The sequence below is a fragment of the Prosopis cineraria genome, unplaced genomic scaffold (genome assembly GCF_029017545.1).
Source record: "Prosopis cineraria cultivar Desert tree isolate PC_DT_omini unplaced genomic scaffold, ASM2901754v1 PC10, whole genome shotgun sequence".
Taxonomy (NCBI): domain Eukaryota; kingdom Viridiplantae; phylum Streptophyta; class Magnoliopsida; order Fabales; family Fabaceae; genus Prosopis; species Prosopis cineraria.
Window position 1 is genome coordinate 31,402,680 of NW_026555341.1, and position 25,208 is coordinate 31,427,887.

Here is a 25,208-nt window from a genome sequence, read left to right on the forward strand (position 1 = left end):
TTCGCATTAACTGTTTCTAGTCTAATATTTTTTGTTTCATTCCCTCGAACGCAAGGTTTTAAAAATGAAATCGATTATTGAATCAGATGAGGCACTAAATCATAATTCATTAGTCGAATAGTGATTTAATCGGGGTCGAATTGGTTAACATTAAATTAATATATTTTTAATTTATGTATCATAATTAAATAAGAAATACATTTAAATATGTATTTTTTTCAAAAATATATTATAAATGCTTGGTAATATAATTTATTATTGATAAATACATAATTAATACTAATTATAAGTGAAGCTTTTCATTTAAATATAAAGAAAGATGTTGATAGAATGATAAAATATTAGACATTTTTTGAAAGCATGTTTAAGCTAAATTAAAAAGTATAAAGATTAAAATGAGCCTACATTAAAAAAATCAAGATATATGCAAAAAAAAAAATCAATCAAAATCAAAAGAAAAAAGAGGGGAAAACAAAAAAGGGAGCATACTGTACATGCATATTAGTCATTTAAGTCCCACATCGGTTGTGCGGAAAGAAGAAAGAAGCATGCATATCTATAAAAAAGGTAGAAGTAAAACACGGGAGTCAGCTTCTCTCCTTTGAGAGAAGCCTCCTCTATCTCTCTTTTGAGGCATAAGAAAATTTAGACCGTCCAGATTTAATAATTTTTTTTTTATTTTTTATTTATATTTTTAAATTAAAAAATATTAAAAAAATGTAATAAAATATACTAATCAATTTGACAATCTATATTTAATATAAATGCTTTAAATTTAATATAAAAAATTTAAATTACTTTTCAAATATATTCTGAATAGTATAAATATATTCTAAATAGAATAGTAAATTTATTAAAAAAATTTAATATTAACTTTAGACCATCTATATTAAATTTGGACTGTCAAATTGATAAATATATTTATTAAAAAAATCTACAATTTTATATATTTTTTATTTTAAAAATAAAAATAAAAAATTAAATCTAAACCGTTCAAATTAAGCTTCTGCCTCAAAGGAGAGGCAGAGGAGAGAGAAGCCGAGTCTTGGTTGTCATGGAAGAGGTTGAGCTTATGCTTGCAAAAATTACAGCTTATGGCCCAAAGCTTTCAGTATTTTAATTTTAATTCTGATTAATTTTTTATTTTTAAAAATTTTGTCCGGTTTTTATCTAGTTTTACTAGTTGTTGACCGGTTTCTTAATGACCGATTCTTAAGGGTCAATCAAACCAGACCAAGAACCTTTTCGATTCAACCGATTAAACTGACCAATTTGATCCGATTTTTAAAACCTTATTCGAATGTTGTTTGAACTTTGAAGGATATTATTTTACCTACAGATATTAAATCTCATTTGATTATTGGGAGATTGACAAAAAAAAGTTTTAAAAGAATCAATTAATTCAAATTTGATTTCAAGTATTAAATTTTAAAAATTTGTAATTCAATCTTTTAATTTTTCAACCATATTGTAATGAATTTGTAATTTATTTTTTAAATTTTAACATAGTTGAATAATAAAAAAATTATTTTTATGTTAAAATTTAAAATATAAGTTGCAAATTCATCACAATAAAGTTGTAAAATTATGAGATTGAGTTACAAATTCTTGAAATTTAGCACTTGGAGACCTAGCATGAATTAATTAGTCCTTTTAAGACTTCTCTATTATTCTCTTTATATTATGTTTACCCAATCAAATATTATATTCTTTACTGTCTAAAATATAAACAATTTAATAGTTATAGGATTTTTTTTTTCGATTTTATTCATTAACATGCATTCTTGTGTGAATTTATTATGTTCTTTGGTTCTTCCCACTGTCATTGACAATTAGGATTAAGCTTAAAACTAGAAAACGATATATATTTTATATAAATTTTATTAATATACACATTATTGTTAAAAGTTACACATGTTTTAGATCAAATAGAGAATTATATCAAATTCAATCACTGCAAGTTATAATCATTGGCCTCCCAGCTAGAATTGAGAACTCAAGTCAACTTAATTCAAGTTTTTTTTAATACAAGACCACAAAAGATTGTGTAAATGAATACAAAAATTAGGTCGTGTCAAATTTTATAACAATATCAAAGTTTTCTCAAGATGCTTGACGAGCAAGCATATTAGTGTATTTGTTCGTTTATCTAAACATGTGGTTGAAGGTAACCATCCAATCTTTCATAACGAACTGTCTGACTCTCTTGATAGTATCAAATAAAGGATGATTATCAAGAGCATTGTGCTGAATAAGTGAAAGGGCTTCAATGGAATCAAAATGGATATTGATTTTAATGAATCCCGCATTCCAACAAAGCTGAAGACCTTCTAATATTCCCAAGAGTTCAATCGCGGTACTGGGTAACCTAAGCTTATTTGAACTAACCTAAATAAGCCTAAATATTGAGAGAAGTTCTGATATAATAAGCTTAGTTAGGATATTTTTTTTATTTTAGGTTTTCAAGCTAACCCAAAATTATTTGTTTAAGAAATGGATAAGTAATGAGGTTATAATTTATTTTGTTACTTATATATATCTTTCTATTAGAAGCAATCCTGTTTAAAGTATGATTGAGTACTAAATGCAAGCACTTCTTTTAATGAGGATTCGAACCTTAGTTTGCTACGCTTTGAGAGACCAGCTCCTTTTATTAGACACAATTCTTGTTAGTTGAGGTTATAAAATTTTAATAAATAAAATATATAAGAGAGATGAATAAAAAAAAGAATAAAAACTTTCAACTTCACTTCTTTGTGTTTTATTTTTAAATCCAACTCATTAAAATATTTCTTTTCTCTTCCCTCCCAACAAAACAATGGATAAGGGTAAATATTAAAAAAATGTTATAATCCTAAATTATAAAATTATATGTTAGAAGCGTTTTGGACTTTAAACTTATTTTTTTGTGTAATAATTTTTTTAACTTTTTAAAATAATATAATATGACCTAAACTGTTAATAAATGTTAACCACTTAATTTTGATCATTAGTTGACCATATAGATTTTAATTTGTGTCCTTTTTTTGGTTATTTTTTATAATTTTTGAGATGTTTTTATAGTTTTTCAATTAATTAACATTCAAAATTAACTTTTGTTAATGGTATAAAGGTTATGCACCATTTTTAAAAATTGAAAGGAAATATTGTATCAAAAATAAGTTTAAGGTTTGAACCTCTAGCTTAACGTGAAATTAGCCATTAATTTTATAAAAAATAACTATTTTTTAATTTAAAAAGTTCAGATGATCAATTAGATTCTAGGGACTTACCAAGATCAAAACATGCTCACAGACTCAAATAGCATTTATCGATATACTTTTAGATAGGGTCGAAAATAAGGGTTGAGCTTAAAAGGTCGAGTCTAGAGAATCTATTTAAGTAAAGGTTCAGGATTTAAAAAATAATTTTTTTAAGTGATCCGGCTTGAGGGCCTAGCCCGGATAAGCCATGTAAAAAAAAATTAGAACCCTGACAACCTTTTAAGTTTTGTTATCTTATTATCTTTTTTTTTTTGGTTAAACTTTTGTGGAATGCACATTTGAAAAAGGGACCTTGTTGAACTTTTACCTCACTTAACTTTTTAAAGATTGAAGAACTCAAATTATAGGTTCCTGTATAATTTTAACATAAAAATAACTATGTTTTTATGTTAACATAATTTTAATTGTTTAATCTAAGTCACGTCAGCCTACTCATCCCAGCAACTCCAGTAAGACATGCACTGCTCTCCTGTGTTCTCTGAGCTTGCATGTCATGACTTCACCCATATTTCAAAGTGAACCCAATACACTTGACTCACTAATAGTCATGTTACAAGATAAAATCTTGAACCAACAAAGAATTGGGTTAACATAAAAAAAGTAGTTTTTTATAACATAATGAATTAATGTTAGAATTTTTATTAAAAAATATTTCCATACTTAATACTGGCCATAATTTTGAACATGATTATCTTTAATAAAAAAATACTTCTACATTTTTTTTTTAAAAAAATAAAAGCTTGAACAAGAGGAAAGCATGGAAGGGCAAACGGGTGGTAAGGATGTGTGCCATGGAGCGGAAATTATAATTATTATGTGTGTGTGACATAAAATGGAATTTATTATTAACTTTATTTATTGTATCTTAATCTTATATCACATTTCAATGTACCAAATTAAAATATATGAATTTAATTATCACTTTTTTAATTATAATTCAACCACAGTTTGACAATTAGAAGATTGTACAACTGAAATCTTTACTATCACTCTTTTTTTTTTATATAAGTATCTTCTTAATTATTGGAGGTAATTTTATTTAAAATATTGTCCAACATTAAATATGGATATATCTTTTAGTGTGGATTCAAACTTTAATCAATTATATTGTGTGAAACTAACTTTTTTTTGGTAGACTCAACTCCTATTATTTAGATGATCAATTCTCAGAGAAAATGGAAAATAAAATAACTTTGTTTCCCAAAAATTTAAATATGTAACATTTTTTTATTTTTCATTTATAGATAAAAGATAATTATTATCTAAAATAATTTATTATAAAATTATCATTGTTTTATAAATCAATTACAATTTTATTTTAATTTAATCTTCCATTTTAAAAAATGAAATATAATTCAAAGAGATAACAAAAATTTTAATTCCATAAAATTTTTTATATTATGATTTGGTTCTCTCAAATTTTTTACAATTATCGAGTTGGTCATTCAAGTTTACTTTAACTAGCTTTCAAGATAAAAGAATGACGAAGCAAAAGATGCATGGCAGTAGAAGACTCACTGGGGAATGAGATGCATGGTGATGAAAAAGCATCCAATGATAATGAGCAATGTTTTGAAATTGAGATTGGATGTCAAATGAAAAGAACAAAGGGTCATGGTTCTCACAATTCAAATAATTAAACTAGTAACCAAACTAATAATATAAAAATAATATTAATATACATAAATATATAAATAAAATATTGATTTATTGATGGTGCTTGATATTTCAATGTCAAAGGTTTGACGACTGGACCGCCAGAGTTGGAAGCAGAGACATGTTGACACAAGCTCATAATCTCAAAGCAAAATGCTAAAGATGGAGGCATGCTATCATCTCACAACTCACGAGTTTTCGATCTTAACGCTAAAGGCTGGATTACTAGAGTTAGAGACAAAGGTTGGAAGAGATATCAGATATTGAGCCTGAGACATGGACGAGAGATCAGAGATTGAAAAAACGAAGCCAAAAGAGAACGATAGATTAGAAAAGAGAAATCACTAATCCAAGCGATTGGGCTTAATTTTTTTTAAGTTTTGGATCGAGTTGACTCGGTCCAATTTTCAAGTTAAATCCAATCCAAATGACCAAGTAGTTTAAATAGTTGAACTAAGCCATTTGTTGAGTAGTCGATAGTCAAACCGTCTGGTCCGATTTGAGTTTTAAAACATTGACAATAACAGATGATGCCTTGACCAAATAATTCCACCACATGATTATATTAGTGTTATGTCATTTTCATTTTAATTCATAAAGACTAACTGTATATAATTTAAAATTTTAGTAACTTAATTGATAAAAATTAAATTTTAATTATCAAATTATCAAATTGATAATTAAAACATTACCAAAAGTTTATTATCTCTACTTTAAATAGTCAAAATGTAGTCTAGTATAATAATATAATAACTCAATAAAGGCAACAACTTGAGCGTACGCATAACCTACCGATGATGGAAGGCAGTCACTTTTTTTGGCCGATATTCTCTAATGGTTGGACGGAGCAATTTTTTTTTTTTTTTCTGGGTGTGGAGAAATAATCTCAATTTTTTAGTGTTTAAAAATAATCATTGATGAATTATTTAAGTTGAAACTAACTGATGAACGTGACTGACAGCCAGACAAGTTATTAAAAGGAAAAAGAAATTTAAACAAAAAAACATAAAAATTAGCTTAAACAAAATGCTTTGTGGGGCACTTTGCCAAACCATGAATTCCTTTATCATTCATTACCTCTGTACTATGCTACATTGTATCTTTGGGGCTTTTCAGACCAACTTGTCATTAAAGGCGACCTAGAAATTATTGTTTTGATAGAGATAATATCATATACATCACACATGTTTCTCGCATTAACAAATATTAAATTCAAATTTAATACAAATCTTAACAATTTGTCTACTCACAAGTACATTAAATCACAGTTGTGGAAGAAAAAAAATTATGCTTGAAATTGATAAGAAAATATAATAACTAAAAATTATTAGTAATAATAATCATGATTTTTATATTATAAACTATATTAAATTCGGATTGGCTTATCTGTCTGAATCTACTCATTTTCTTCTACCCCACATTTCACATCTTTTTATATTGCAATATTCTTTGTGAGTAATATAACTTATTTTAAATTAGGTTGTAGGTCCAATACTTTAAATTTGTATGAATTTTAATATGAGCCACTTTATTTATAAATTATGAATGATATTGTTCTTTTATAATTATTTCGAATTAAATTTGCACCCGGATTCACGTACAAGATAAATTGAAAATTGATCAAACATTATTCATAATTTATAAGTAGAACAATTTATTAATTTTTTATATTTTACGTTGATTTATATATTAGATTGCACGTGGGTCTCATTATCTCATATATTAGATTGCAGGACCTAAACTTATGTTTTACTTTATATTTATTAAAATTGTTATATTTTATACTTATATGTATTAATTAAAATATATGAGTTAATTAATTTTATATTTAATACTGACACTTTTTTTTTTGGAGAATCTCATAACTCATAGTTATTATATATAAATATAAATATAATTTTAATTGTTAATTATTTTTAATAAAAAATTGCTTTCTTTTTCTAGTACTATATCAGGCTTTTGTAAAATGGGACCGAGCATGGCATAAATAAAATGGTAAAATTCCTGATTTCCAGCCCACTACTGCAGTCCTCTCCACGAAGAAAAGGTTAACCTAGTCAATAACAGGGGGGCATATTAGGAATTTCAATTCTCGACGCAGCGTCAAAACGATGGGATCGGCGCAGCAGAGTTGAGGAAACCATCCTCCATTCGCTGAATCTCGGACTCCCCATTTAGACGGGGATTCGGTTTCAGCTGCTAAGCATCGTGATGCTCATCGTTCAAGAAGATCAGAGTTACATTTAAATAGTTTAAACTTTTTTAATTTTAATTTTAATTTTATATTTTATAAAAATAAAAATTATAAATTTTTTAATAAATATATTTATCATTAATTTAAATAGTATTAATTTAATTTAAAATTTTAAATAATTTAATTTAATATTAAAATTTTTATAAACTGACTATTTAGATGTATTTTGAATAAAACAAATTTAATATTAAAATTTTTAATAATTCTTTATTTTATTAAATTTTTAATAATTTTTTATTTTAATAAATATAAAATAAAAATAAAAATTTTAAATTCTAACCTTGTAAATAAAAATTTAATATTAAATTTAAATTATTCAAAATATATTTAAATAATTATAAAATTATAATATTAAATTGTATCATTTAAATTAAATTAATACTATTCAGATCGGTGATGAATATATTTATTAAAAAAATATATATATTTTATTTTTATAAAATATAAAATATAAAATATAAAATTATAATTAAAATTAAAATTGAAGTAAAAAAATTTGAACCAAATCTGGATGGCCGAGATCTTTTTAAATGATGAGTACCAAAACCAGATTCATCAGACTGTGACACCCGCCATGTCATTACCCAATGCCTTATCTCCACGTCACCCCTCCCTATTCCCTCTTATTTTGTCAGACGGTCCGATCTTCTCCTCGTTCTCTGATCCGACGGCCGTCATTGCCAGTTCTAGACTCTTCCGCTCCATCAGGGTAGAGATGAGAGAGAGAGAGCGTGTGGTCAAGTTTTAACCATGGTTAGTTTTCTTAACCGGACTTGACGCGTTTGGGTTGAAGAACCTTCCTCGGAGGCAGGCTAGAGTGAGCGAGAGGAGAGAGACGAAGAAAGGAACAGAAGATTGAGAGAAGGATTTGGGATTGTCGCTTGGACAAGAAATCCCCTTCCGAGTCGACTCGTCCCAGTCCCGAGCCTTTGATCATCGTTTTGTTTTTATCGTGCTCGGATTTGGATAGGGTTCCTTCGTCGTAACCCTTTCCAATTCGTCCTCCAATTCCCTCGGTGTGGATTAATCTACCGCATGCACGTCTGGAATTTCGTTGCTTCATTCAGATCTCGCATTGCGGGTGAGTTTGTACAATCATGGTGGTCTATTTGATCCCTCAATAAGGTCTTTGCATTTTCATCGCAATGGAGTTTTTTTTTTTGGTTTTTTTGAGCGAACCATTGTTCTTTACTGGAGGGAAATTGTGCTAAAGCTTGTTTTGGTAGTTTTTCGTACTTCCATGGATAAAAGTACCATATCAGCTGGGGTCTAGCTTGCTTACTTTTACTAATTTTGGTTTTTCTGATTCAAAGGTGATGGCTTATTGGGGCTTTTTCGTAGCACACAAGCTGAACTCTTCCAACTTATGAAAGCATTTCATTTCCGAGATTTCCCACCTTTTGTTTTCTCTATGAAATATTAATTGCTTTTGATGAAGTGATTATGGTCGATGATTCACTTGTATTATAATTTTTTCCCCGGAAAAATTAAGCGATAGCTGGTAGATGCAATACCTGAGTGTCGGCAGTTTTAGACTTCCAAAATTAAAACTAAGCCATTAGTAGTAGTTGTGTATTCTGTTTCTTGATTTTGCTGCTGGATGTCTTTTATTTTAAATCAATGAAACTCAGTTGTGTTCTGTGTTGTAATTTGTGCTCACTATTTGTATCTCTGGCTCTGATTTGATCTGTGCTTTGAATTTTTTATTGAATCTCCAATTGTATGCAGATTTGGATTTTATCTTTCTGGTCGTGATGGCCTCCTAACGTAGCAGTTCCAGAGTATCAATTCTTAACCCTATTGCTGGTTTCGTCCTACTCTTTTTTCTCTCCTGGATCCGTAGTAAGATTGGGTGCTTCCTTTTGGTTAATGATCATTGCGGAACTAGGAATTGGTCTTCCACAATCATCATTGGCGCCGGAGCTCGGCAACTTCTGGGGAGGGAAGAAGCTTTCTTCCACTGCCTTCTCTGTTGCCCTCTGCAAAGCCATCTGATCCCAGCCAAAGTTGATGTCTCGAAAACTAGACAGCCCAGTTCAAACCCAGATGGCTGTGGCAGTTATGAGGAGTCCACTTGGTGGGGAATACCATGTGAGCAGCAGTGTGCAAGGGAGGCAACCTGCTGGGAGGAGACGTGTTTTTGTGCAAACTGAAACTGGGTGTGTCTTGGGCATGGAATTGGATCGAAGTGACAATGCCCATACTGTGAAGAGGAAGTTACAGCTTGCACTTAACGTTCCAACGGAAGAGAGCTCACTAACATTTGGGGATACAGTTTTGAAGAATGATCTTAGTGCAGTTCGAAATGGTTCTCCCCTTCTACTTACACGGAATATTATGCACAGAAGTTCATCTACACCTTGCCTGTCACCCACTGGAAGGGATATTCAACATAGGGATAGGAGTGTTCCTATTGAGATCTTAGGACAATCAAATCGCCTTGACAGAATGAATGAACTGGCTAAGGAAATTATGAAGGCTATAAGCAACGGGATTGATCCTATTCCTGTTCATAGTGGGCTTGGAGGTGCGTACTATTTCAGGAACAGTGGAGGTGACAGTGTTGCAATAGTTAAACCAACAGATGAGGAGCCTTTGGCTCCAAACAATCCAAAAGGCTTTGTTGGTAAAGCTCTTGGACAACCAGGTTTGAAGCGTTCAGTTCGAGTTGGTGAAACAGGGTTCAGGGAAGTTGCAGCTTATCTTCTTGACTATGATCATTTTGCAAATGTTCCGCCAACTGCCTTGGTGAAGATTACTCACTCAATCTTCAATGTCAATGATGGGGTCAGTGGGAACAATTTCCAGAGGAAGAGGCTAGTTAGCAAGATTGCATCTTGTCAGCAGTTCATACCTCATGATTTTGATGCCAGTGATCATGGGACATCTAGCTTCCCAGTTGCAGCTGTGCATCGTATAGGGATATTAGACATAAGGATTCTAAACACAGATAGGCATGCTGGAAACTTGTTAGTTAGGAAACTTGGAGTAGGAAAATTTGATCAGATGGAGCTAATTCCTATTGATCATGGGCTTTGTTTGCCTGAAACTTTGGAGGACCCTTATTTTGAGTGGATTCATTGGCCTCAGGCTTCCATTCCTTTCTCTGAAGAGGAGCTTGAATACATTAAGAAACTTGATCCTGTTCAAGACTGTGAGATGCTACGAATGGAATTGCCCATGATTCGAGAAGCTTGCTTGAGGGTCTTGGAACTTTGCACCAATTTCCTCAAGGAGGCTGCTGCTTATGGTCTGTGTCTTGCTGAAATTGGTGAGATGATGACGAGGGAATACCATCGCGGGGAGGAGGAGCCCAGTGAACTTGAGGTTATATGTTTGGAGGCAAGGAAGATGTTAGCTGAGAGAGAGGAGCTATCTCCAAGGAGGACTGAGCTGGGAGGTGAGGAATTCCAGTTTGATTTAGACTGTGACGAAGTTGGATCTGATTTCTCTTCCAAGATCTCGGTCGATGATTTTTTTAGCAGGGCATCTTTTCTGCCTGGTCTTGTTAATGGACACAGCCGCAACCCACTTTCTAAACTAGAGGAGACTAGAGAGGAGGAAGAGGACGAAAGCGATGGAGAAGACGTAGGGCTTGTCACCCTTCCACCTCAGGAAATAAACCCAACTATTTCTGAAATTTCAATGTCACTTAAAAATACTATGTTAGATGAGAGAGAAGAGAAACGCCAGAAATCTTCAGCAGGGAAAGTTGACACTGGCTATTTTGGTAATACATCAACATCTGGTCATAAGAGTGCCAATGAGCAGCTTCCTGCAAGCATAAGCTTTGTGAAGCTTGCAGATATGGCTGAAGATGAGTGGAATGTGTTTCTGGAATTGTTCCGGGAGCTTCTGCATCCGGCATTTGCCGAAAGGAAATCCATATTAGGTCAAAGGCAGAGACAGAGGCTTGGTACTTCGTGCCAGTTTTGAAGTTGAGAGCAATACGATGGTAATGATATGGTAGAGGACTGTAGGAATGAAGAATAAATGCTTTATAGGTGTATCAGAATGAAGGATTTGTTAGGATAGGCTTGGGTTGGAAGCTTCAAACGAGTGCTTTGTAGTTGGGGGGAGAGAACACGAAGTAGTGCTGTAAATATTCTTGGCGTTTGCTCAGTAGTAAGCCTAGTAGGTTGTATTTTTTATATGATGTCATGTCCTTTTTTAGTCTGCCGAGTTTCCTAGTTCATGTTTGATAAATAATTTTTAGTCTTCGTGAAATGAAACTCATGTATATATTGAAGCCTGTGTTCCACCGTTTGTTTTGATTTGATTATCCGTCTACCTGCTTTCACTGTGGTTCTGGGTTGCAAGTCTCTCTGGCTAAAATGAAAATCCTGTGATACTTTAAAACGATCTAGTTGTATTGTTTAATCTTTTAATGGAAAGTAATAGTTTCTGTTGTGAAGCCAGGTGCTTCTTTCTTCATTATTAGCCAGGACGAAGATATCAATGTAATGGTGTAAGTGATAGTACTGGAGATAACTCATGTCTGAAAAATTCAAAAGAATGATGCATCTGAGTCACTTTGGTTTCATCTTATTGATGAAATTGTTGAAGGAGCTTGTTTTCTGGAATAAAGCCTCCTTTAGGCGGTGGAGGTGGGGTTGGGGAATCACCAATTATCCTGTGATTTGTTTCTTGTCTTTTCCTCCCCCCGCCCCTCAATGTTATTAGTTAATTGTGGAAAAAATATATTTGTAAATCTTTACAATTTTACGGTTTGTTTTGTTTTAATTCAATCTTTATAATTTAATATATTATATATATATTAAATCCTAAATGTTAAAATTAATGATAAATAATTAAATTTTATAAAACAAAAATACTATTGAAATTTACAGAAAATTTAATTAATAATTTATCACAAATTGTAAAAAAGAAAATTTGATTTAATACACATTTTACATTTTTATTAATTTTTTTATGAAAATTGTATATGTATAAAAAAATTAGAAAATAGCTTATTACTTCCTTATTTAAAAATTTAAGATATTTTTTTAGAAGTTAGATATTTAAAAATGTAAGGTATGTTTAAGTTTTTTAGGATGTAATTATTTTTTTAAAGTACTCTAATTAAATAAATTATTTTATATTTATTTTAGAGCGAAACATCATATTAAATAAAGATAAATATAAAAAGATAGAATTAATTTAAATATAAATAATTATTTTATTGAGGGGTGTGATTCAGTTTAAAATATCTTATATTTTTTAATGGAAAGAGTATATAAATTTTGGGTAATAAAAATTGTGTAATTAATTTGAATCATTTAATAAAAATATAAAATATATTAATTTTTTAAAATAAAAAAACTAAGAATTTTAATGAGGGACTAAAAATTTAATTGATCAAACTATAAGAGTTTAATTAAAACACAATAAACTATAGGGACATGATTTAAAATTAAATGAAAATGTAAGGACTAGCAGATATATTTTTTCATTAATTATTTAAAAATATTTTGAGAAAGAAATCAAACTCAGGATGTGAAATTTAATTTTGGAATAATGATTTTTTTAGTTTTTTAAATTTATTTTAATTATTTGATTTGGTGTTTTATATTTTTAAAATTATACATGTAAGATTTTTAAATTTTAAAATACAAATTGACATTTAAATTAATTTAATATGTAAAATATATTTATGTCTAATCATGTATTTTGTAGGTAAATAATGATGAAGTAATCATTAAATCAGTTTAATTTTTATCAGTACAATCTTTTATATTTACTCTTTTTCAATTAAAATTTTAGAATATTTTTAATTAAATAATTACATTTATTTTTATTAGTTTGTATGACTGTCATTAATATTTTGTAGATTTTGTTATCTCTTCTTCAAATAATAAGAATTAAATTGATAATTAAAATAAATTTAAAAAATTAAATTGATAAAAATTAAATTTGAACAAATAAATTCATAATTGAGGTAAATTTAATGGATTAATAGTTTTGTTATCCTTTTAATTTAATTTAAATGTCAAATTTAATGACATGCGACTATGGGAGCCATCAATTTCATTAGGTAAAATAAGTAATTTGGCGCTGTCGAATTGATGGTAGGAGTAAATAATCAATTGACTAAAAAAGCTTGAAGATAAGTAGATGGCCTACAAGCTCATAGCACCTGGTAGGGATCTTTGGTGAGATATAGAATGTCATTTTCAACAAGTTTTATATTCAAAGTTAACTATAAAGCAAGATAAACATAAAAGAGATTCACTAAAGATATTAATCAATATTAACTTTTGTGGGCCTGCATATATTTTTCTTATTAGATTATATTTTCTCCCTATGATGATTATATTTTGACCATGGTTAGCACGCTGGGTTATGTATTTTATTTTACAATTCTTATGTTGATCAACTTTAATGATTCCTTTGGATTAGAGAGAAAAATTGAAGGAAAATAGAGCAAAAGGTAAATTAAAAGAGAAAATTGTCAAAAATTGTAGAACTTTCTTAATTATTTTTGACAATTTCCCCTCTTAGTTTCAATTCCGTAATTTTTTTTTCTCATCAAACTAAGGATAAAAGTGTTACATTTATTTTTGACATGTAATGTTAAAAATATTTAAATCAATTTGTTTAAATTTTAATACATATTGTATCTATTTGAAAACTTAAAAATTTTAGTTAAACTCAGGTGTTGGTTAAAGTAATGTGAGAATAGTTTTATCTTGAAAGTTACAAGGAATCAACAAGCATTGATTCTAGTAAAAAAAATTATGACTATTTAAATATAAGGTTTTAAATTTAAGTCTATATAAATATCAAAAATGCCTGTGAAAGTCTTATTCTTAATTGAATTGAATAATATTCAAATATGACACAGTTAAATTATTCATTAAAAAAAAAGAAGAAGAAAAGTTACAAGGAAGCATGTTTCCAAGTCCAAACATAACATAAATTTTCTGTAGATCATGACTATATAGAAAAAAGCATGCTAGTTGAAGTATGTTGAGGGAAATTGAAAAGTGAGCCTAGATGAAGTGGAAGGCTCATCTGTCTGTAGGTAAGGTGACTAATTATTATTGTACTGTTAGTTGCTTTTGAAGGTGGCCAGTGTTGTGCTTGTGATGGTCCCCCTAGTGTGGATATGAAGCTTTGTATGGTTTGATATGCAAGCTATAGATAAGACAAAAGATGAGTGACACTGAGACTTGTTTGGCTGTCCCCTTAATTAGCATCCCAAGGCTAACTGATAGTGAAGTCTTTGGTCTTAATGAACAGGACATTAACACATTATTGGGTTACAACTTACAACAACAATCCTCTGGTTCAAACCAGCATGCCCTGAAAAGAACTTGTACTGTGTTTCTGTGAAAAGTTTCTGCTTCTGAACATGGCATAGAATTATGGGACAGGTCATTTGAGAGTTAGTTCCCAATTCGTTAACCTATGGTGTGATTATTTGTGGATGTTAAGTAGTTAAATAGATGTCACAAGATAACTTAGGTTGTCCTCCCCACAATTTGGTACCTTATATCGATGGAAATTGGAAGGAAGAAGACATGATAAATAGTGAAATTCTCAAGGAGTCAAACAAAATTAATGACGTGAGTCCCACCAATCAAGCTTTTCAAAAGTGGTTATTTATTTGACTTGTTATTAGCAGCCATGAGTTTATATTCATGCTTCATGATTAGAGGGTTGAAGGTTAAGTTGGGAACGTGGGTCATGTTAGATGGATTAACTCGAATAATCTATTGTAAAGATCAAGTTGGGTTAAAAAGATTAACTTAAACAAAATGAAATTTTTTAGCCTAGACTAGATAATTTGTTATCCAAATTGGTGATTTTTTTTTTCATTTGCATGGAATATTATATTTAAACTTATCATTTAAGTTTAATTTTTTAAATTCATGGAAAAACATTAAATGGATTGGCATGTTAATCCATTTAACTACCAATCCATGAGGGTTGTCTTATTTTGTAATTTTTCAACACATAAAAATGGGTGACCAGACAAACTCGTATTTTCTCCCAACTCAGAGAAGCTAATCATATAATTTAAGTTAATCCATATTCTCCATTCTAATTGTATATATGTATATAGTTTGCAAAAAAATAAAAAAGAATAAAAAATTAGTTTTTATTTATGATCATACTTTCAAACTAGACTTATCAATTAAAGTTAAACTCGTTCTTACATAGTTTTTTATTGTCACGCCATTCGTCCGCCTAAACTCTAAGCTCCTTTGTACATATAAGCTAGTCAAACTCATTTAAGCTTTGTTAAATTGAGGATCAACAATAGACATACAAATAAGTAAAAGAGCTAATGGGCCCCATTCAAGCGGGGAAAAACAAGTTTACGAGGTGGGTTTCTCTCAATTATTTTTTTATGTACTATTCCCTTATTGTAAATCTGAATTGTTTAAATTAAATTTATATTTTTAAAAATTATTAAATTTAATTTAACGGTTTAGATTATAATGATTTTTTTTTTTCCTACTCTCCTCAACAAAAGAGGAAAGCCAATTTCCAAGTTGAAGCCTTCTTTCACTCTTTATTCTTATCCCCTCAATTCTCAACTCATGGCTAAGCTCATAATCATTTTCTCAATTTTGTCGTTTCCCATGAGGTGGTGCTTCACCTCTGCTGCTTCGTTCAAATCACATTGATCGATGATGAATAAAAAATTTATTAAATGTTTACATTTTAAAAAAAATTATATTAAAATCTCACATAAAAAAAATTAATTATTATGAAGTTTGTAAACAACTAACATGAAGTAATTTATAACTATTTGTGTTACAAATTGCTTTATGTAAGTTATTAACGAACTTTACAATAATTAATTTTTTATATAAGATTTGTATGTAATTTTTTTTATATTTTATTCAAAGAATGGTTTGATTTATGTGTAGTAATGTATTAAAATTTTCTGCATTATTATTGTATAATTTAAATTATGAATTTGATAAGTTACATATTTTTTTTATTTGAAAAACATGTTAGAATTGGATTAGGTGTTGAACCAATTAGGGTGTTCATTCACTTAACCATGGTTAGACTAGTCTCACTTAAAATAATAAAATTTTAAAAAATATGTATGAAAAATAAAAATATTTTAGACAATATTTGATCATATTCTTGACATACATATCAAATTTATAATCAATTGCACCAAAATTATAATAAAAATATTTATTATCCATTACAAATGACCAAAATTATCAAATACACCGCATTAATTGTCTAACAAAAGCAACTCAAGCTTCCATTATTAATTAAAATCACCGATGAATTATCATGTAGATGTAAGTATGTATATATGTATGTATGAAATATAAAAAAAAATTAACCACAAGACGTATAAAAAAATAAAATAACATAATTCTGAGTTAGTTAATGAGATTTTTTTAAAATTAAATAATGAAAACTGGTTGCCCATCTGTTCTTGATTGTTTCTCTTTATCCCTAGTTCTAGAGGTTGATTAGATCAGACAATAGGCTGGTATAGGGTTTTCAAAACATCGAAAAAGTAATATATTACATATACATATACATACATACATATATATATATATATATATATAAAAGGCTAAATGATACCCCTCTTTTTTAAAATATAATGTATTTTTTGATAAATTAGATATTAAAAAATATAAAGTATTTTTAATTTTTTGAGGTGTAATTATAGCATTTTTTTAAAAGTGTCCCTATTAATAATAATTTTATATTTATTATAGAGTGTTTAATATGGATAATTATGAAAAGATATAGTTAATTTAAAAGTAGGTAATTACTTTATTGAGAATGAGATGCTGTTAAAAACACTTTATATTTTTAAATATAGGGAGTATATTCTTAAAGCTTGATCAATAATTAGTCATTTTAATAACAATGCTACCTTCCTTTCTTAAAAGAAATTTTAGGTTTAAACCTAATATTGATATATTTATGTGCGTGCATATGTGTCTTTATTTCTTATAAGAAAGAGTTTTTTCTTTTTCTTTTAAAGCCCAACCTTTCAAGGGCTGGCAATTAGAGTTAGGCTGACCTTAATTTCTTGGCTATACTTAAAACTTTGAAACAAAATTTTGTTCAATTAGTTTTTAATGTTCCTTATTAAAAATTGAAACAAGAGTCGCGAAATACTAGTATTGTTAAATCTGAGTAACAAAGTTGCACAAAGTAACCTTTAAACGATCAATCAAGTTAATTTCCAATGTGTTTTATTAAAAATTGGAATGTGAGTTGCAGAAATGCTCGTAAATCATTGTCAAGACAAGATGTATCATTTCTTTCTTCTTTGTTTTTTTTTTTTTTACGGGAAAGGGAAAAGAATGATAAAAATGCTTTTTTTTTTATTTTAAATTTGAAGATTATTTGTGGTACAGATCGTAAACTCATGCCAAGAAATGTGTCGGCGATTCACCTGAGACTGAGAGAAGGAAATAAAGTGCTCATTTTGCCCGCAAAGTTCACATGTTGAACACTAAAGTGTCTTATTAATCTATGTTCTGTGCCTGGAAATAGGTCAAAGATTCTTCTTTTTTTTTTTCCCTTTCCTTTTATAAAGCAAAATGTTTGGGTAGGTGAGTTCCACAAGTTTATTAAAATCGAGGCATGTTTTTATATTCAAAAAATATTTATAAATTATTTATTAATAAAATTTTTATATCAATAATAATTAAATCTTCATAATTTTATGAGTTATGATCCAAATTCTTACCAAATGAATAAATATTTATCAGTAATAAGTTGAAATTTCTCAACCATCTAAATTTGTTGAACTTGACATGCTAAGTTTTTTTTTTTGGAATTAGAATCTTTCAGTAAATAAAAAATAAAAACTTACATAAGGTTTTACATAAAGAAATTAATTAATATAAAGTTCATTAATAACTGAACTAAAGTCATTGGATCTTGTGGTAATTAATTTTTTTGTGTGAAATTTTAAATTAATTCTCCCATAAAAAAAGAAGAAGAAAAAGGAAATGTGTAAATAAAAATATTCAACCTCATACTCATTCCGTTAAAAAATGTAAGGTATTTTTTAAAGAGTTAGATAATTAAAAAATAAAGTATTTTTAATTTTTAAGGTGTAATTATTATTTTTTTTAAAGTGCCTCTATTAAATAAATTATTTTATATTTTTTTAAGGTGAAACACCCTATTAAATAAAAATAAATATAAAAATATAAGATTAATTTAAAAATAAGTAATTACTTTATTGAATGGTAAAATTTAATTAAAAATTCTTTATATTTTTAAACGGGAGGAATAGGGTATAAGAAACATTCATTGAGACTTGGATAACTTTGATCTTGAACTTTATTCCATGGTATAAGGTCTTAAATCTTATTTCTATCCTCTTTTTAGCATTAAAGATGAGAATAACTTATAGCTATTTAAGCCTTCATTTTATGCTTTTGTTCTCATTGGCCACCTATGATAGTCAACTATTGCTAATTGTTGGTTAAAAAATTTGGGATGTAAAGTATAAAATGACTTGGCTGGGCGTGAGAGAAGTCTTACATTAGACAGAGTTAAGTTGGAAAAAAAGTATGTAGGTGAATAAGACCTATAAATTCATTATTTTAAAATATTAAATTAAAATGTGATATTATATTTATTTATATATATGTTCTTAATTTGTTGGGCCTGAAACTCCTTGGCCCCAACATCTTCTTGAGAATTTGCATGCCTCCTCTCCTATTACACCACATTCAAAATTTATTTTAAAATCAATTTTACTAGACAAATTTTAAAATTTTTTTATTTGTAATTTTCTGAACAGATGATTTAAACGTATTTTTCCCTCATAACTTGTTCCTAAAAATAGTTTTACAAAACTGTTTTGAAAAGCAGAAATAAAGTCAAAAAAGCCTAAAGTTTTTTTTGTTTTAAGAAGTATGAAGCCCACAAAATTACTTCGAACAACTTACTGTAATAAGTTCTTAGCTTGCAGAGTGTACAGTTAAATTGTGTTGCATCTTGGGCTTGTGGCTTGAAACAGGTTTTTTTGAAACAAAAAAATCCTTTTGTTGGCCATAGACATTCTCAACATATAATCATCAAGCCAAGCCCAGGTTTAAAAGTTTAATTATCAAGAAGAACAAGAGGAAGAGGATTGGTGGGTGATTATTTTATTTCTCTAACTATTTTATTTTAAATAAAGAGTAAGAACTTATTGGGAGAATCATATCCAAGAACAACTCAAGAAAATTATTCACAAATAAGAATTAATATGAAATGAATTATTGTTAAAATAGAAATATGACTTGATTTTTTTTTGAATAGAACTTGTTATTAGTCCTTATTTGTGAATAATTTGCTTAACTAATTCCTGATGTGATTCTCCCAAACTTATTTAAACCCTTTGTTCATTAATAAATAGAGGAACCTTAGGCATCAAAATCATTATGACAGATGACATATCAAAATAAATAATAAACACTAAACATCTTAATGCGAACTTCATCTAACAATACTTAACACATGACAGAATTATACTTTGAACTTAAAGTTTTCCTTTTCATTCTTATTGGTTTGCCTTACCAACAAACATAAAGTGCTATACCAGCAAACACTAAGACTTTAATAATAAGCCAAACAGGGAGCAGAACACTTTATTTATTGTGGCAACAATGACAATACTTTATCATCATGCATTATACAAAAGAAAAAAAATAAAGAAACATCACCCGAAAATCCTCCAAAAAAATACAAAAAAAAAACTGGAGTTGTTAGCTGTATATTATACATGTATTTACTTGCTCAACTGCTGCAGAAAGTAAAAATTTTTAGCTCATCAAATCCAACTGAAATCTTGTAACCAAATTATATAAGAAAATTTAGATAAATTTGATTTTTATATTACAAAAAATACATAGTTAAAACATCGATTTCAAACTCATAACCTCTCTAGTATGGTCTAGTGAGAAGAAAGATAGAGATGGTAGTAGGAACATGCCCACATGTCTACCTTTTTTCTTATTGGACTGTACAGCTCTTGCAGAGGATTTAGATCAGTAATTTGATGTACCCAGTTTTAATAAATCAAATATTTATAAGAATCTCTTAAAAATTTGTGTGTTAGATATGCCTCCAAGGTCTTTCAGCAAGGCTCACACACTCACTGTGCCTGTAACAATCCACAAGGTGGTCAATGGTCAAACCTGCTGCTTGCATGAATGAGTGAACTATAACGGGCCCCACAAGTCTAAACCCTCTTTTGACCAAGTCTTTGCTTATGGCCTCAGCTTTTGGTGATCTCAATGGCACATTTCTTGGGTATTTGTATCTGTTAATGGCTGGTTTGTGATTTACATGTCCCCATATGTAGTTACTGAATGATCCACATTCTCTCACAATCTGATCAAAAGCATCCAATTCACATTAGCTACCGAGTTCATGTTATGGAACAGATTACTTAAACCTGTTTGGTACCAATGTAATATATAGAGAAAATCACAAATAAGGACCTCCGAATATCTCAAATAACCAATCAAACCACAAAATCACGAAATCGAGTTTCAGTATCATGGTCTAAAATGCCCCTAGTGACCAAGTTTGCAAGTCAAGGAATAAAAATTTTCCGATTCAAATAAAGTGATTTCATAACTCTCTTAAACTAAAATTCCAACCTAATTAAAGTGATCTGATCACTAGCAAATTTTAAGTTAGCTAATTGCAAGTTTGAGAGTAAAAACATTTCCAACTCAAATAAATTGATTTCATAATGCCTCAAACTAGATTTCTAATATAATTAAAGTGATTTCAGCTCTTGCGATTTGTAAATTGGCATTTTAGACAGGGACAAGTTAGTCAAAATATTGTCTTTAAAACTACAAAAAAGAACCATGGTCTTAAAATGTAATTTCGTAATTTCATGGTCTTGATTGGTTATTTGCGATATTCAGATGTCATTATTTGTAATTTTCCCTAATGTATGTTGCCTAATGCCTAGGATGATTTAGGAGATCATCACTCTTGATTTGAATACTTGCCTTTACTATGCATTTGGCATTGTCTACTATGCACCTTACTCTGCTTTCTGCTAATGAAAGAGCCTTGTTTGATTCTATCTCCATGATGTCTTTCTCCTCCATTTTTGCAACTGTGTGAGGATCAAAGCCAGCAAAAACTTCTCTGTGTGAAGAAGCATGATATCATATCAGCTTCACAGTATAAACCAAGAGTATGATTTTGTTCCAAATCTACATGTTCTCATGTGAGTGTACCTGAGAATTTCCTTCCTTTTCAGAATTTCTGTCCAGTTGTAGTCCATCAACAAGCCAGACATTGCAAGCAGCTCAAACAATTTGCTGTTTCATGATTCAAAACATGGAAAAGTGATTATATATATAACAGTAGTAACTAATTATGATTTTGTTTCTGATATGTTCTTACTTGTCATCATAAGCTGGAACCCCCCAGCACTCATCATGAAATTCTATGTAAGCCTTATCTGCACAAAGACCTCCGTCATTTTCATACTCACAATTTCTCTGACTGCAAATGACTAAAAGCAAACAGATTCATTTCTACAAGAGTTGAAGTCAAGTAAGTGAAGCTGAAATGATGTGATTAAAATTTCACCATTCTCTTAAAAAGGCATCAAGTTGTTTATTTAGTTATAGTCAAGATAAGAAGTATCAATGAAAAGCTACTTCATGAGCTAGACTTTTATCTCAAGTTCTCTTCTGAATGTATAATACCCTTTATAATCTATATACTAAATTTGACTTTTGCTTTTCAGTTCAAGATCAGAACCTCACTTAGTAGCTTAGCAGCTTCAGTGCTGGAGAAGAGAACATCAAACTTTCCAAAGTGATGAACAATATATTGGAAATAAGAAAAATGAACTTACCACTGTTCTTTGTGATCCAATTGCACCTTCTCAATTCCCCAGGCTCAGTAGGATTGTTCTGTTGAGTTGGCTGCTGCTGCTGCTGTGCAGTTTTAGTTACAGGAGCAGGCTCCTTTCTATGGTGAGGCGAAATCAAGCGCAGAGCCAATGAAATCTTCTGGTCCAATGGTGTCAGAGAATCTGCTGTGAGAGAAGAGTCATTTGAGTTCTGTGAGAGAGACAAAGACAATGATGACAAGGATAGAGATGAATTGCTTTTCTGAAGCCCAATTGGATACACTTTCTTGAGGTACTTGGGGAAAAAGCTCTGGCTTGGTTTCTGTGTCTCTTTGACACTTTTGCTTCTCTCAAGACCTTGCTTTCTCACATTTGCTTTAGACATAGTGGGGAAGAAGAAGAGCAACAACAAGAAGAAGAGATCTAGTGCTATAAATAGAGGACTTAAAAGTGGATTGTGATTCATAGAAGTCTGGGTTATTAAAAGAGATGGGATTCATTCCAACGAGGGAAATTTTCAAGCTGGTTGGTTAGAATGTGAGTTTCATATATAATGGATTCTTATACTTCTTGTTTTTCAAGCAATATTCATGAATTCTACAGCATGGGAAGCTCACATTGTTGATAATGATATTTCTGTGTATGACCTCTTACAACTTTTATATTGTGAGGAAGGAAAAAAAAACAAAACAAAACAAAACCTCTCGCCAAATCCAATGAATTGCTTCACTAGTTTATTGTATACATTAATCTCAATAATAATCAGATCAGGACAGTGCTTCCCATTATTTATAGTCAAGCAATCCCATTTATATAACCAAAAAGACTAATGAGCTATTTTCAAGTAGAACACTAATGAAAGATTAGAGGAGGCTAATGATGGTTGTTATAGTTGTGAGGTTTTTCTCAAAGCAAGGTGTGATGGGTCCATGTGATTCTTAACTCTTACTCTTAAACCTCAAGTTTGAAGCTTACCTGTGGCCTGAACAGATAAAGATATCCCATCCTTCTTTAATTTTTAGGGTTCTTAAAGCAACTTGTAATTCTTTTTCACTTGAAATGATGAGATCTTTGATTTGATCTTGGTTGCTTTAATGGTTGTTCCAGCTAAAGTGTTGCAGTAAAAATGTTCGAAGGATCTGTGTTCTTAATTCCTATGTTACTTCTTACTGAATCAAAGAATAAAGAATGTTTTTAGATAATCTGAATCTAATTATTTGAAAAGCACTTCAAAAGTCAAGTTCCAAATTTCTCAATCAGTAATTATATAGAATTTTAACATGATAATCGATAATTAGAAAGGTTTAATATATATATATATATATATATATAACACAAAGGGATAAAGTTTTCTCCAATAATCTATATTTTTTTTAAAAAAAGAATAACATTAGATCAGAACTTGGTTGACCTTAGCAAATAAAGAAATAGGTTGGTTGTTTTAATTAAATATTCTTTCAATTCAATATTTATGTTTTAAGATTCTTATGTCTAAACATATTATTTTAACGTGAAGGTTTTTGATTGGCATTTCAATATCATGTTCATCTACATGTTAATATTTTTTTAATATGTTATAACTTTTTTTTTTTCCTTTGAGATTGTACTTCTCTTCCATTTATTTCAATTGATTTATCAAATAATGAAGTTCAATATTTTTGGCGGAGAGTAGTAATCTTTTACTTTTATTTGAAGCGGTTTATATTTCATTTGTTTATATTTGCAGAGAAAGCAAAGCAAATGATGAAATGAATGAATGATCTGTCATTTTTATTTGTTTATACTCAGATACACCAACAATTTTGTAATTTTCATTTATTTCTCTCTTTTTTTTTGCCTCTTTACTCGAAATGGAAACGTACATTCTTGAAAGAATATTTTTATTTTATTTTTATATAACTATCTAATTAGATTAAATTCAAACACTATCAGATTTGATTGTGGATGATTCTAAAAAGATATTTTTTATATTCAAATTAACTTAAACTGAAGATTTTATACTTGAGCACTCATAAATAGTGGTGGTGCCAAGAATTACAAGATAATTTAAAATATTAATATTTTTTAAAAATGATAATTTAATAATTAAAAATAATAATTACATTAAGACTAAAATTCTAATAACATAAAAGATTGATCAACCTTTTATTTTCTAAAATTTATATTGAACAAGTTAATATACATTTTTATTATAAATATAATTTTTATATCTTATTTAGATCATTAAAATATTATATATAATAAATTTTTAAACCTAAATATTTTTTATTTAGTTCGGAAGTACAAAATATAAAAAATAAGAGGTGTAACGTTATAAAATTTACATACTTTACTTGTAATTTTTTCTAAAGTTGGGAGTACATTTGCACCACCTCAATATAATGGGAGTTGTTTTCTTTTTCAGAGAGAAGCCTCCTTCTCACTTCCTCTAAAGAAAATGTATATCTGAACTATTTAGATTTATTTTTTTATTTATTAAAATAAAAAACTTTATATAAATTTTAAAATTTTAATAAATTTATTCATAAACAATACAAATTTAATATAAATGGTTCATAGTTAATATTAAAATTTTTATAAATTAAATATCTAAATATATTCTGAACGGTATAAGTTTAATATAAAATTTTTTATATTTTTATAAATTTTTAATATTAATGCGTATTGTCCATGTTAAATATGGAATGTCTACATGGGCAAACAAATTTATTAAACTTTTTACAATTCACATAAACTTTTTATTTAATAAATGTAAAATAAAAAATAAAAAATATTAAATCTAAACCCTCCCTTATAAAAGTGCAAAGAAGGCTCCCCTTAATAAAGGAAAGCGGACACCAACATAATGTGGCTCTCTGTTGTTAGGATCAACATCTACTTTTAGATAAAATATTTTTTTTTAAATATGATCTCCGTACAAGCTACTTAACCAATTTGATTAAGACCTATAAATGGAAAAATGTGAATTGCAATTTCAATATATATATATATATATATATAATATTTATTTTTAGGCTAAAATATATAAAACCCTTATAAATTTTAAAACAGTTGCATATAATTTCCTTCACTTTTAAAAATTTAAAATTACTCTTTTAACCTTTAATTTTGTTTTTCAAAACCCCCTATTATTAATTGTGTTATTTTTTCATGAAAGTTAAAATATCATTCAACTAAATAATCTTATTAAACAAAAATATTA

General features: G+C 28.9%; 2 protein-coding genes across 3 annotated transcripts; one reads left to right on the forward strand and one right to left on the reverse strand.

Annotated features, from left to right (window-relative positions):
- Window positions 1-7,968: 7,968 nt before the first annotated feature.
- On the forward strand, window positions 7,969-11,422 carry LOC129323121 (phosphatidylinositol 4-kinase gamma 5-like). The gene is made up of 2 exons (XM_054969693.1): window positions 7,969-8,254; window positions 8,902-11,422. Exon 2 carries the CDS (start codon window positions 9,184-9,186, stop codon window positions 11,107-11,109), a length of 1,926 nt encoding a protein of 641 aa, XP_054825668.1. The 5' UTR covers window positions 7,969-8,254; window positions 8,902-9,183; the 3' UTR covers window positions 11,110-11,422.
- Window positions 11,423-19,714: 8,292 nt separating this feature from the next.
- LOC129323003 (uncharacterized) lies at window positions 19,715-22,604 on the reverse strand. 2 transcript variants are annotated; one of them, XM_054969500.1, is made up of 5 exons: window positions 22,010-22,604; window positions 21,550-21,661; window positions 21,381-21,464; window positions 21,147-21,288; window positions 19,715-20,511 (listed from the first exon to the last, which is right to left on the reverse strand). In XM_054969500.1, the coding sequence occupies exons 1-5, from the start codon at window positions 22,470-22,472 to the stop codon at window positions 20,233-20,235; spliced, it is 1,080 nt and encodes a 359-aa protein (XP_054825475.1). In that variant the 5' UTR covers window positions 22,473-22,604; the 3' UTR covers window positions 19,715-20,232. The 2 variants fall into 2 exon arrangements, with proteins under 2 accessions (XP_054825475.1, XP_054825476.1); XM_054969501.1 differs by having other exon boundaries at window positions 21,550-21,607; window positions 22,010-22,596.
- Between the last annotated feature and the right edge of the window lie 2,604 nt (window positions 22,605-25,208).